This window comes from Anas acuta, chromosome 2 (genome assembly GCF_963932015.1).
Source record: "Anas acuta chromosome 2, bAnaAcu1.1, whole genome shotgun sequence".
NCBI classification, from domain to species: Eukaryota; Metazoa; Chordata; class Aves; order Anseriformes; family Anatidae; genus Anas; species Anas acuta.
This window is the reverse complement of record NC_088980.1, coordinates 102,225,546-102,240,175: the sequence shown is the minus strand read 5'-3', so window position 1 is coordinate 102,240,175 and position 14,630 is coordinate 102,225,546. Positions and strand designations below refer to the sequence as shown.

The 14,630-nt window shown below is 34.8% G+C and overlaps 1 protein-coding gene across 2 annotated transcripts in view; it reads left to right on the top strand.

Moving 5' to 3' along the window:
- Positions 1 to 14,630, top strand: part of LOC137850895 (cadherin-7) — a 97,259-nt gene that overhangs the window by 37,370 nt on the left and 45,259 nt on the right. For both annotated transcript variants that reach the window (XM_068671412.1, XM_068671413.1), the window contains 2 exons: positions 3,548 to 3,842; positions 11,222 to 11,341. In XM_068671412.1, the coding sequence (XP_068527513.1) occupies positions 3,548 to 3,842; positions 11,222 to 11,341 (415 nt within the window). The remainder of the gene's footprint in view (positions 1 to 3,547; positions 3,843 to 11,221; positions 11,342 to 14,630) is intronic.

Genomic DNA, 14,630 nt, shown 5'->3' with positions numbered 1-14,630 from the left:
CATCAACAAAATAAAAAAAAAATAAAAATAAAAAAGCTCACTTCTAATAAGCACTGACACTCTGCCTCCACAAAACTTGTGTAGCTTTCCTTATTATATCTCTTTGCTCTCTGTTAACCTTTGCAGAACTTCAGGAGTTAAAAAGCATCTTCTCTTTCTGCAAAAGCCTGCTGCTTTCTTTCTCTGTTTTTTGTGCAGTGTATTGCAGAAAACACCCAACACCAAAATGCCCAATATCTTCATGTTGTATTTATGTGGAATCTAGCAAAGAAGCAATAAGATGTGGACCGTGATGGATGTTTCATGGAGGTGGCAATGGGTGGAGTGAACTGGAAGCATGAAAACATTCTATAGCATTCCCCCTTCAGAATGGAGCAGCAGAAGAAATGAAGATGCCTTAAACCATGGCTTAGATTTCCATCTTTTCAAAAGAGCTGTACAAGGATGAGAAATTATTTTATTTTAAATATTATTTTTTTTTTTTGCAAACTGCTTCTGAAAGAAAATCTTTCTGTGATATTCCAGAATGAGATCAGATGAGATTTACCCAGTGAATCTTTGAATCTTCCATGTCTCTTGAAACAAGAATTTGAAGTTGAGTTTGTCTTGCTCCTCTGATATTATTGTCATTGTGTTCAGCTGAGCTGCAATTCCAGCTCCCATATGAATCTCTCTGTAGAAAGTCTCAGGAGCAATAGACAATATAGTAGATGGCACAGATATATTTCTGAAGCCTACAGATTCTTCTGGAATCTTCCGGTAAAGTACAACTGTTCTGGGGACTAATACTATTTTGGATAAATACTGTCAAATCAATCACGGGAGAAAATAACAATATGTACTTAATCAGAAGTGTCATTCTTAAACATGCTTCTTCATTAAAAATAAAATAAAAATAAAAGGAAAAAGTGTATTTTCTGAAGACAACTTTATAAGGAAAATATAAATTCTCACTTCATAGACTCAATATAAATAGCTAGACAAATAAAGGTGATCTCAAAACTGCACCAAACATATGTCTGGATTCTGTAAGAATAGCTTATTTTTGTATTGTTTTCTTGTGTTGTAGTTTAAGTGACCTCACACTGACTCTAAAATATACACATAAATGTTGACACAAATCCTTGAGAGTGTTTTACATAGAATTGATTATACCATAGTGCAAGAAATGAACTAATTGTTTATCTACATCACCTTCCCTGGGGTTAAGTAGGTAGAGAATGGTGCTTTAGTAACTTGAACATGGGCCTGTGTTATTTTATAAAGGCTAAGTAGAAAAAAAAATAGCAAAAGATTCAAATAAGTTTTCTTACCCAGAACTTCAACCTTGGAGTAACAAAGGCCATTGCTAATCAATTTACTAATCCGTTTACAGTTTTCTACCAAGGCATAGTTCCAAAAAGTAGCTTCTGTTCAGTATTTCACTGCAGGGCACCAATCACTGTAATGCAATCCATGTGGAGATTTATGGACCTCAGAGTGGTACACCTTAAAAACAATGTATTAACCAGAAATCTACTGTGTGAGCAAATGGGAAATGCTGAAGCTACAGATTTCCTTTTTCTCTGGGATGTGAAAGCCTTAGTCAGTGCATCTTTGAGGATTTACGCTTCTGGTCTCTCCCCTGAAGGTCTCTTTTCTTTTGAAACACTGCTAGAAAGTTACTCAGGATTGATCTTGATACAAATCCAATGTGAAAAGGAGGTTGTGCAGCCCCGCAGTGTGAGACCCAGGCGTGAGTGTTACAGTATGATGGACTGACAGGTGAGGCTTCATTTCCATGAGGTAGAGTGAGGTTGTTCTCAGCAATTTCAAGTGTGGACTCAGTTCCCTTAACTGCCTGAAGAGATCTACTTTTACATCTCTAACTTTCAGATAACTGCTCTACCTGATAAACAGCACATCCTTAAGTATGTGCTTAAGAAAGTGGAGTAATTTTTACAGAGATAATGGGAGCATTACAGCCACCACAGAAAGACCAATTCTCTACTAGAATATGATATATGGAAAAACTGATTTTCTTCAAGCAGAAAAATGCATTGAATCTTTGTACCCTATAGTTTCAGTTCTTAGCTAATGTGATGATCAATATTTCAGTCTACACTGCAGTAATCTGGCTATGTAGGGGAAACTACACAGTGCCTCTGCAGCACACAAGAGAACACAGAAAATGTGTCTTAGGAAAACAAACAAGCAAACAAACAAAATCCAAACAATGAAACAAATAACAAATCAACAACAAACAACAAACCAGATTCTTACTTGCATACACCACTGTTCCTTTTTAAGAAGGGTGAGTACTCCTTCCAGTCAAGTTTGAAAAAACAGCAAGAGCCACTGATGCCAGATTTGTGAGAAGAACAGCTGTATAGTTTATTGAGCGAACACATTATGGCTGAGGAATAGGCAGTTCTGTGGATATTCAAAGAGACTTGGTGTGAAATACATTTTCCCTTGATCTGCTCACAGTGTCAGCATTGACTACATCTTAGTGTGCTAAGAAGTAGGACTTTAAAGGATTAAGAAACTCCACCAAAGAAATCTCAGAATTGTGTAGGTATTTCAGGAGTTAGGAAGCAGTCGAATGAGGATAAGATATATTTTGAAATAATGTATCTAATCTGCTTTAGATACCCCACTTCTGTTTTTTCGATCCACTCTGAAGCTCAGATTCCATTCTTGCCTTAAAAGAGAAAGTGCACTGTAATTGCATGAGATAACCTGACTGTGTAAAACAGTGTAAATGAACTAATGTGTAAGAAATAGGCAGGTTTTCACCCATGTGAAAAATTTAAAACTGATCACCAGTTCTTCCCTGCTGAAAAGAGGGAAGTCTTTGCAGCTTTACAAAGTTGTGCCTGAGACAGCAATTTACTGCAAATGCATTCTGGAAGTGATTAGTATCTCAAAGATAATCCCAGCTGAGAAGAAAAAAAAAAAAAAAAAGACCTCCTCAGTGGAGGACATTGTAATAATGATGACAGTAGAGTTACCTCCAAACCCAGTGTGATACGGAGTTAAGAGCAGGTACAAAGTAGACAAGAGAGAAAGAATCTGATCATATTTAATATTCTCCTCATCTGTTTAAAAATAGTGATCGATTATGGTGTGTGTGTATTACTTTGACATGATATCTAGATCAATTAATTGTTGATACAAGTTTTAAAATATATCACTGGTGTTTGAGTCTGTATTCTGTAACAGGAACATGGGACTCAGTAGACATAAAGAGCTACAAAAACTATGGAATCTTGTTCCATGATTTAAAAGAGTCTTCATGATGAGGAAGACTATTGGATGATATAAAATGTATTTGAAAATGCATTTTCATTCCTTTGCAGAAAGGAATGAAATTTTCTTGCTCAGAAGAGTAAACTGACAGATTCTAATAGTCCCTCATGTGCTGTGCCTGATAAACATTCAGCTTATCTTTCCAAGAACAATAAAATTTCATGTACTACTGTTCGACAGAGGAATTATTTTTACATATCTCCATGCCACTGACTCTCTTGTAAGTTAATCTCATCTCTCATCAATTTTTCACCAGCTTCACTCTGATGTTGATAAAGGAGATGGTTCCATCAAATACATCTTGTCAGGCGAAGGGGCAAGTTCCATTTTCATTATTGATGAGAACACAGGGGATATTCATGCTACAAAGAGGCTGGATCGAGAAGAGCAGGCCTACTACACACTCCGAGCACAAGCACTAGATAGGCTGACTAATAAACCTGTGGAACCAGAATCTGAGTTCGTCATTAAGATTCAGGACATCAATGACAATGAGCCAAAATTTCTGGATGGTCCTTATACTGCTGGAGTTCCTGAGATGTCTCCTGTGGGTAAGTGCAAAATACACTGTTGATGTTGTGGGAATTTTTTTCCTATTGCGTTTTTTTTAAAAAAATCATTATTTTTTTACTGTATCACAATAAGTTGCTTAATTATCTATGAGCCACCTGCAACAGTTAGATATTTCAAGGCTGAACTGAAAATAGCATACTAGATTTACCCCTCAAAAATGTTGTGAAACTCAAATAGCTATTCAGGGACTCAGATAAGCATTTTATGATGTATTTCTCATTCTAGTGCCCAGAGGCTTTGTCTTGTAATTCTCATTAACAATAATAAGTTTCACACTTATGCTATGGTACTTACAAGTGATAATATATCATTTTGTTCAGATAAAGTCTGTTCTTAACAAATTCTTCATATTCCTACCAATGCATAACAGTTTGGTAAGTGTTGCATATATTTGTAACAGTTTATTGTGTATCTTTTCTAATACTCAAATCCAGCTCTCTGGGAAATAAATGCAAGTAGCAGATATTGGGGTACAGCTGGGGGTAGTTGATAAAATTCCAGTAGAATCAGGGAAGAATAGCTATTAGAGGCTTCAGACCCTCTGTTAGAAAAGGAGTGAAGCTTCTATTCCTGACTTTGAATTATAAAAGAATTTCAACATCAAATACGCCATCTCTTCATTTTAGAGAGAACAAATGTTTATCTGTTGTCAGGTGCTTGTGTTCCTTCAAAACCTGTCTGATTCAAGACAGATAAGAATTTTGCCCAGAGACATTTTGTTGAATTTTAGTATATCTTCAAGTTCTAAATACAAGCGTGACATTAAAAAGCATAAGAACTTCATCTATGTCAGTGGAAATACATGTATGGGAATTCCTACCTCAGGTTAAGAAAGTTTTATGGTTATTGAAAGTAAGAATGTCTTTGTTTGACTGATTTTAGACCATAGCAAAATTTGACACTTAAGTACTTAAGTGACTTCTTAAGTAAGCTGCCAATATAGAATTTGATAGAGTGTTTTCAATACTTTTTTTAATAATTTTTTATTTTTATTTCTATTTTTATTTTTGGACGTTGAACAATGCCTCTAAATTAGAGATAGAGAGAGGAAAAAAAAAAAGAAGAAAAAAAATAGAAAAAAAATAAAGTCTTCCCTGCCTGTGTGCCATGCAACAATCATTCGTCAACACTGCTTTTATATTTAAATCTCAATTTAGGAGCCAACAGAATATTAGTAAAACTATGTTAATGAGTTTTCTATTTATTTATTTTACTAACCAGTGAGAATAAATACATAGACATCTTATTCATTATCACTCAAACACTATGTGAATAGCTGAAGAAGCAGTAGCATCCGTGGAAAGAAGGATGGACACCATAGCTTTTGAGCAGCATTAGGGTGGATATGATATTGTGATACACTGATGAGAACTTTTGCCTACTGAACTTGGCAAAAATAATCAGATAATATAAGACTAAAACCTATAGTTAGCACTGTAGAAACATGCTCTATATATATATAGAGAGAGAGAGAGAGCAATTGATATTTTGTTTTAGGATTTGATTGTGAGCTGTAGAATGCTACAATAACTAGATTTTTACACCTTTGTCCTTCTCCTTTAAGAATAATATCTCTTAATATCTCTTAATTTCCCTCTTGGAGGAGTTATCACTTTCCTGTCCTGTAGTGATATATTGACATATGAACGACTCTGTAAATATCTGGGGTTTGCCTATACACACAGATCCTTGCCCCAGCCTCCCACAGATGTTCCATTTGTTCCAAAAACACATTGGGAATCAACTCTTGGGAAGCGCATGATAAACAATGGGTGACATAAGGACTGTTTTTCAAAATGAGATGGTTTTGCATATTTTGATGAATCTTTACCACATGAGTGTTTGAAAGAAATTCTATCCCATACGGACAGCAGCACGAAATATATGTTCAATTTAGGTAGAATGTTGTACAAAATTATCATTAACTGTACCTTGTGCAGTCTCTAAGATCTGTGTTGAGGCAGGGCAGTTTCATCTTCATGAACTTCCTGGAACTGTACATTTAAAATATCTTCAGTGTTTCTATCACACATCTACTGAATACTGAAATATTACTAAATTAAGGATTACCATGAAGTGCTTATGTGGCACTTGTCTTACGTAGTTACATAGATCCATAGTTTATTCATATAACACAACTTTTAATTAACCACTCAGAGCATTTGTAAGATATTGAGGCGAAACAAAGTACATTTTTCTCCTAATTTTGCATGAAATTATATCTACGACAATGATTTTTAATTGGATATTTAGCAAAATGAAAGAGATCACAGGATTATAAACCCAAATTAACTATAAAGCTAGAACTATCACCTTTAACCTTAAGGATGGTTATGCAAATGTAATGATTCTGTATTATATTTGGCAAATGTTTTAGGGCATTATCTAAGGCTAATTGAAGTCAATATTTTCTGTTATTTTAAATGACTTTGGGTCAGGTTCAAATTATATTTGGGTCTGGTCCAATTATACTGATTAAGATGAATAGGGTAAATATCTTGATGGCTTATAAATCTATTCATAGCAAAACCCTCAAAGATATGGCTTATCTGAAAATCATATATATTTAAGTAGTCATTTTACTTAAAAACATCTGGCAGTTTTATATTTCAAAGAAAAAGTTTGTCAATCACACTTAAAAGAGTATTAAAAGAGAATTCCTGGGATGTGTGATGTTGTACACAGAAACAGCTGAAGTGAGACAGACCCATTTGGCTTATAACCAAGAGAACTGGCAATAAAAAATCCAATGAACAACATAGCTTTGGCTTTGTTTCATTTTCTAGACTCTCCGCACATATGAATGAACAGCCTTACTTATTACCTAACACAAGTAATGCCTTTCTTTCTTGTTACTTTTGTTATATCTGATTGAGATGGATGGAAAAACTTCATATTTATAAAAAAAAAAAAAAAAAAAAAAGTGATTCATCCAACCTTGATCCCAATCTTGGGATTTTTCCCAAGTGAAGGCAGACTAAAGAGGGATGAGTGTAGAACCTGCTTCCAGGTACTGTGCCTCCTACTTTGTGCTCTTGGAGGGGAAAAACTGTCAAGGTATTATGGCACCAGATCTAGCCCAAAGGCAGAAGCACAGAAATACCAGAAGCTGTGGAGCAAAACCAGACTAGATAATCCAGGCTAGGTAATTGCATTTAGAGATTAAGCAGGTATTATGGATACCTTGTTAATAATGTTGCTTAGTATTTCTGGTAGAAACTGCTATCCTTTAGAAATATGAAGCCATCATAGAATTGTTTCGCATATTATACATCATTAATTTATAATAGTCCATATCTTTAGTAACTGTCTGCCTAGATTTAATTTTTTAATATGGCTAAAATTCTATTTTTCAGGGCTTGTGTAGTTTCAAAAATCTGTATTTGTTAAATTCATCTAATTTTGGAAACCAATTTTCCCTTAAATGATTTTACCAGTGTTAAAAACTGAAGTAACACACATTTCTCATACAAATCTATTTTAAAACTTTGATCAAGTACTACACACTGCAATAACAATTAAAAAAAAAAAAAAGAAAAAAAGAAAAGAAACAAAAAAACTCTGTAGAGAGGTTTCTAAAACAATAAAACAATAAACCTAGAGATTTAAAAATGATCCCTGTGAAGTATCTCCATCTCAAAACAACATCAATAACTAGCTCAACCAGCTCAGCTCACTTTTATTTGATCCTATCACAGAAAAGGCTGATCTCTGCAACATCCGACACCTCTGTGAATCTTGACTGGTAAAATGAAGTATAAATATAATTCTAAATTCTGGGTGCCTTCAACAAAAGAACCTCTTCTCTTCTTTTTGCCTCATATCAGAACTTAAACACATCAAGTTCTTAGATAACTGTTATATTGTGAGATAACTGTTATATTGTGATATCTATTAGTGTCTGTTAAAGGTTAGGTTAAAAATGACAGCTTAAACATTCTGGATAAACAAAACAAACAAACAAACAAACAAACAAACACCATTAACAATAAAAGCAACAAAACAGAAGTCTGTGCTATCCACGCAGAAGCCAGTGTGTTATTAGCTATATCATCAATAGCAAAATATGTGGAACATCCATATAGCAGCACAGATTTTCCCTCAATATTTGCTGCAATTGCTTAAAAACTTTATGAAGAGGCTTTATGTAGAATTCATTTAGATGAACTGACATCGTAGCTTTGCTACAAAGCCCTAGACTATTGTATAGAAAGATAATTGTAGATAAATCCATATCCAAGAGGAAAATACATGATTTTTCAGTAAATGTCCGTTGTCTTTTCAGCCTGTATCATATACAAACTACGAGAAATATTTAAAGTTGAAGTTGTGAAGCTACAGGCTATAACTGCACGTTAATGGGTTTGAGATAGGGTTAGTGTCCTGTTTCTACCTCAATCTAGGGCTCTGAACAATGCTGCAGTATAGATTTACAGCACCAACCAGTTCATTAAATGAAAAAAAGATGTGGTTCTGTTTGTAGACTGTCCCATGTTACCTTTGATTCCACCATTACTTGGACACTTACATGATAATTGCTTGCCTCTGTTGTGAGGTCAGGGAAAGTGTTCAGGAAGAACAATTTCAGTAAAGGAACACATCTCTTGCAATGTTGATCCTCTTAAGGAATCCTTATTCTTCAAGAGAAATTTTCCTCTGGGAAAATATCTCTGGAAATCTCTACTGATCTTTCTGTGTATTATGTTTCCTTGCAACAGATCTCCTAAAAGTAGGTCTATTCACATCGTTAAAACACCTTATGTTAGATTGCCTATATTATTATCATTTTTTTAAATATATTGTGCAAAAATCTCCCTCTGGACATAGAATTTCTGGAAATTCAGTTTTTTGAACACAAATCTCAAAGAAATAATAATAGTAACTGTTTAAAAAATATCTTTCCCATGAGCTTTGAGAAAAAAAAAAAAGCGTAAAGGGACTAGGAAAATATCATCATTTTCTAGTTGCTGATTACAGTCAAACAGGATGAGTGCAGAAATATTTGGTGTTAGAATTTCTGCCTAATTTTGTTTGTATGATTGTTTGTTTGGTTTTGTTTCTTGTAGATATATGTGTTTGAAAGGTAAAATCATCAGTTTAGGGGAGAACCAATTAGATTCAGATACTGGCTTTACTTATCTCACAGAATGTAGAAGTCTTGCTTGCCACATCAGTAGATATTTTACAACAAACAATTCCTTCCAAGATTGCAGGATTTCTGTGATGAGATTGCAGAGTTTGTAATTTCTTTGATCTTTTATTGGTCTGAAGTCCTTGAAAGCACCAAGAACAAGGAGCAAAGGCACAGCTCCTTGAGGTTTATAAGAACTTTCGCCAATATTTGCAGACATCGTAAGCTTCACTGTCAGGGCTTAGAGACAGTGTAAATGTGGTAAGCTTTCACAAAAAACACAGGCTGTCAAATAGTCATTAGGACACCTTTGTACTCAAAAGCTTAAGAGACTCTGGAAAATTTAAAATAGGTCTCCATATGGATAACATTATAAAGTAATCTGTAAAATCAGTTTGACATACTGAATCAAAGCTCTTAATGATGAACAGAAAATTGATGTATTTTAAGCCCTGTAACTGATAAACGACTTGATGGATTAACTATCAATTTTCTTTTTAAACTTCCCATCTACTTAATAGTTGCACATGAAATTTCAGGTTGAGAGGGACCTTCTCTCTGTACAAAAATATTAGAAAGAGAGAGAGAAAAAAAATACATTTGAAATAGAATTTCAAACATAATGCCTTGCCATTGATACTTTAGGAAGAGAGGTCAGGAACGTGGGTTAGTTAGGTCATATATGAATAAAGTTATCTTATGAAAGATGATTTCTGGTCAGAATTCATTCAAGTAAATCTCATCTTTTGTTATTTGTACCATTTTATAAAGGGCATCATTTTATCCTCTTTCTCTCCGAACCTTCAACCTGATCCCAAGACCCATTTACGATCTTCTACTTACCTGAGAATAGAAAAACTAAAGAGAGTGAATGGTGCACATACTATACTAAACATGAATTATTTCAGAACTTTCTCTCATCCTTTCCTGAGTAAGTCAAAATAAAACTAACCAGAGTACAATGTATGTTGAATTCATCCTGGTCACTTGTTATGGCAGTTTGTTCTTAAAGAATGATTTCTGGATTTGCTGCTCTCATTTTCACAGAACAAAAATGTGTTCAGTTGGAAAACGAACACTCTTTTTAACAAATGTTTCTCTCTAATCTTGTTTCTAAATCCAGTTTAATAGGGAATATGATCCTCAGCTGAAGATCTGCACTGGGCATCTGCCAAATTGCTACAATATTAATTTGCAACCTAACCTCCAAATGGGTCCTTGGGCTGTTGAGTAGAAGGTCTCAATGTTCCAGACAATCTGCCAGTGAGAAATAATAATCCTTTCCACCTATCAAAGGTGGTGACCACAGCCAAGACCCTGGCTCCCATGTGTTGGCTTATTCTGAACTCAGAGTGTACATCATGTACAGAACAAAAACAAATGGTAACTTACATAGAGAACATAATAAATAGGAGAGGGATGTTGAATGACATTCTCACAAATTACACCCTTCTTGCTAACCAGTTAAATATGTTGCTTTCTTATTCCTGTTAACATACAGACATTTATCCTAAAGAAATATTTATGTAGCAGATTATGACCTCGTGTTACTGAAACATTGTAGATACAGAGGAAAATGAGTACTTTTTATTTGGAGGTATTTATTTATTTGGAGGTATCTCTCACTTGTTTGTTGTCTGAGCTGAAATAGAAACTTTTCAGTCTTCTCTTGTATAAAAGGGCTAGTAATGTTATAGACTAAAATTAATTTGTATATATATGTGTGTATTTATAAATATTAAAATATGTAATTTATGTGAATATGCTTATATTTGAATCTGTATTACTCATAATTTATAATTTTAATATGTGGACTTCTCTTCAAAGGGAAATTGTTACTATATTTCATACTTGATATTTCATAACATATTTCAGGCATAATTATCAACCATACTTCAGGCTTCATCATTGCTTAAAACACTGTTCATTGGAAGTTTGTTCTTATATATACCCTCCACCAACCAAATTTATAAATAGAGAGGGGAACTACTGAGTGATGTGGTTTCTGTTACTGTGAGTTAAACTCTGAGACTATTTAGGAAGAACAAATTCTATAACGATTAATATTATTGCTTTACAAAAAGAACCTTATATTCTAGGCAGAATCATGGAAGTGATGAACAGCTGTGAAAAAGACACCTCACACTGTTCCATTGGAACTGCATGTTGCATGTAGTTCAGATGCATGGATCTTTTATGTACAATAGTTCCTTAAACATTTTGCAGGTACCTCTGTGGTTCAAGTAACAGCCACTGATGCAGATGATCCTACTTATGGCAACAGTGCCCGAGTGGTTTACAGCATATTGCAAGGACAACCTTACTTTTCTGTGGAGCCAAAGACAGGTAACTTTTCACAAACTCTCTCTACAGTAATGCTGAGAAAAAAAAAAAAAAAAAAAAGCATGTGCATTAAAATTTGCTAGGAATTTATTAATGTGATCTCTTGATTAATTGAATACCTTATGATTTTGTTGATCTTTTACTCTGTTATTCTTCTGAATATACCACAAAATTAACACATCTGAGCAATTTGATAAGCTTATATTGTTGAAACTGAAATTTTACATCTTTGTCAATCTACCAGCTCCCTGGTCTACTGCCTGTTTCAGTATTTCTGAACAATGAAAATTTCAAGATGTTGTGAACATTTGCTTCATTTGTTTGTTTTTATTTGTTTTGTTTTCAGATATTTGTTATGGAAATGTCCAAATGTCACCTACTCACCAGATTTCCTAAAGTGTAGATTTATGGCATGACCACCTCACTCCTTCACTTTTCAGACTGGAAAATGTATTTTTTATTCACTAGTTTGAACCAGAAATCATTGTACTTCCCATCCTCATCTGATACATTATCCTTCTGTCACTTTCAAAACAAATTATTATATTTTTAATTACTATTTTCTTGAAATTTTGTGAAAATGTATTGTGTATTTTCAGGCACACGAAAACACAATCTTTATTCCTTTTTTAATATTATTTTATTTTTTTTAATAAAAATTGCCCATTTAACTGTATATTTTGCTCAGTTTTGGGTCCCCCACAACAAGAAGGATATTGAGTTGGTCTTTTGTGTGCAAAGAAGAGCAACAAAGTTGGTGAAGGAACCAGACAACAAGACTTATGAAAAGTGACTTGGGGAATTTTAACCTCATGAAGTTCATTCAACTTCATGAACTTGCAAAGAGCAAGGTCCATCTGTGCCGGAGCAATCCTAAGCACAAATACAGGCTGGGTGTACAATGGATTGACAGCAGACCTGAGGAGAAGGACCTGGGGATATTGGTTGACATGAAATTCAGAAAGGAGTTGGAAAAGTTGGAAAGACAACCATATACTAGGCTGCATCAAAAACTGTGTGGCCAGCAGGTCAAGGAAAGTGATTCTTCCCTGCTGCTCTGCTCTCGTGAGACCCCACCTGGAGCACTGCATTAGGCTCTGGGACCCCTAGCACAAGAAAAGTATGGATGTATTAGAACGAGTTCAGAGGTGGTCCATGAAGATGACTGGAACACCTCTCCTATGAAGACAGGTTGAGAGAGCTGGGGTTCTTCAGCCTGGAGAAGACAGGACTCCAGGGAGACCTTATAGTTGCCTTCCAGTACCTAAAGGGGGCCTACAGGAAACCAGAAGGACTCTATCAGGGAATGTAGTGATACGAGAAGGGGTAATCTTTAAACTAAAAAAGTGTAGATTTAGATTAGGAATTAGGAAGATATTCTTTACTCTGAGGGTGATGAGGCACTGGAACATGTTGTGTTCTGGAGAAGTTGTAGATGCTCAATCCTTGAATGTATTTAAGGTCAGGTGTGATGGAGCTTTGAGCAACCTGATTCAGTGGTAGGTGTCCATGGCAGAGAGCTTGGAATCTTTGAGGTTCCTTCCAACTCAAACCACTCTATGACTGTGATTCTGTGAATTGAGGCTGCAAAGTCTGGAGAAGAGGAGGTTGAGGGGAAACTTCACACTGTCTGTAACTACCTGAAAGGAGGTTGCAGCAAGGAGTGTGTTCGTCTCTTTTCTCAGGTGACAAGTGATAGGATGTGAGGAAATGGTACCAGCTTGTACCAGGGGAGGTTTAAATTGGACATTAGGAAGAATTTCTTCAGAGGGATGTTGGTCAAAACATTAGAAGGGGCTGCCCAGGGAGTGATGGAGTGTCCACCCTTGGAAGTTTGGCTTTGTGATGAGACTCAGTAGGTCAGGTTGATGGTTGGACTTGGTGATCTTGAAAATCTTTTCCAAATTAAATGATTTTGCTATTCTAGCAAAAAATTTGCTACTTAGCATGCATGGAGAGAAATTATAATCTCCATTTCAGAGATGGACATGCTGAGGCAAAAGAGAAACAAACTATTTACTCTATTTCTCATTTAAAAAAAATGTGTTGGGAAACAGACCTGAATCCTAATGTTGTGACCAAAAAGTTACACTCCATTTAACAGCATCTAAATTTGCATAAATAAGCAGTATAAACATATTCATATTACAACAAATCTGTCCTCAATATAGTATTTTTTTCCACAAGAAGATATGATACATAGTATTTTATTTTTGGCTTTCTATGGGTATGTACAATGTATATTGTCACAATGACTGCAAACAGTCCCTGACCAATAATATGGTATTTTCTGCTAAATCAGAACCTTTAAAGATTGAGACTGGAATGTTTGCATTCTATTTGATTTTGATGTAATACTGAAATTTCCTGTGTGCCTGATAATTAGCTTCCAAATGACTGTTTAACACTGCTTGACAATTTAAATATGATAGAAAAACAAGCAGTCCAGGAAAAGTATTGTAGAGACAATAAAGTTATGAAATTGTATGTTAACTGTATTTTTTAATATGTTGTAAAAGGGGTGAAATAGTGCCAGGCAGTCTGTGAAGTAAATGTTTCAGCCATGAGTTGATTAATGGAAAGTCCTGAATTCAGAAGGGAAGAAAGAAATAAAACTGTAACTAAACATTCGGCAAACATCACATGCAGAGATATGTGCCCCAATGTGCCTCTCCTTTATTTAGATTGTTTATGTTTCCTTTACTGCTGACGCTAAGTGCTGCTGGAGTAAGCGGCTGCCTCTCTGGAAATCAGAGTTAGCAGCTGTACTGTGTGCTGAACATGAAATATTCATAAAGTCATCAGGTTTTGAGAAAGAGTATTTATTTTCTGATCTATATCAACAGAACTGAAAGGAGGAAGCATGGAGCTTTCTTTTGGTTTTCGTTTCAAATCAAATAATTACAAATTGTATGCAGATAATCAAATGGTTATAACAAAAACTTTATTTCAGATATAACAATATTTTCTTTAACAGAGGTATCTTAATTATGTTAATGCTTTAGAAGTAGTTATCTTTAAAGCAAATATTTGGTGAAATAAGATAATTGCATATATATGCAGAATGTGTCGTGATATCAATATTTGTAAGAGTTAATGTGCTGAATGACTGTTGGGCATTGTAAAATGAATCTTGAACTTGGAATCTTGAAAGCGAGTACAGAATATGCTATTCTTACTAGCTGTAAGAGAGTGGAGATGATATCTTTCAAGGAAGGGGGTGTTACCTGAGTAACTTTGCAGTTAAGGGAGAAGATATTCTGAAAACATGGTCATGTTTTACCCAAACAAT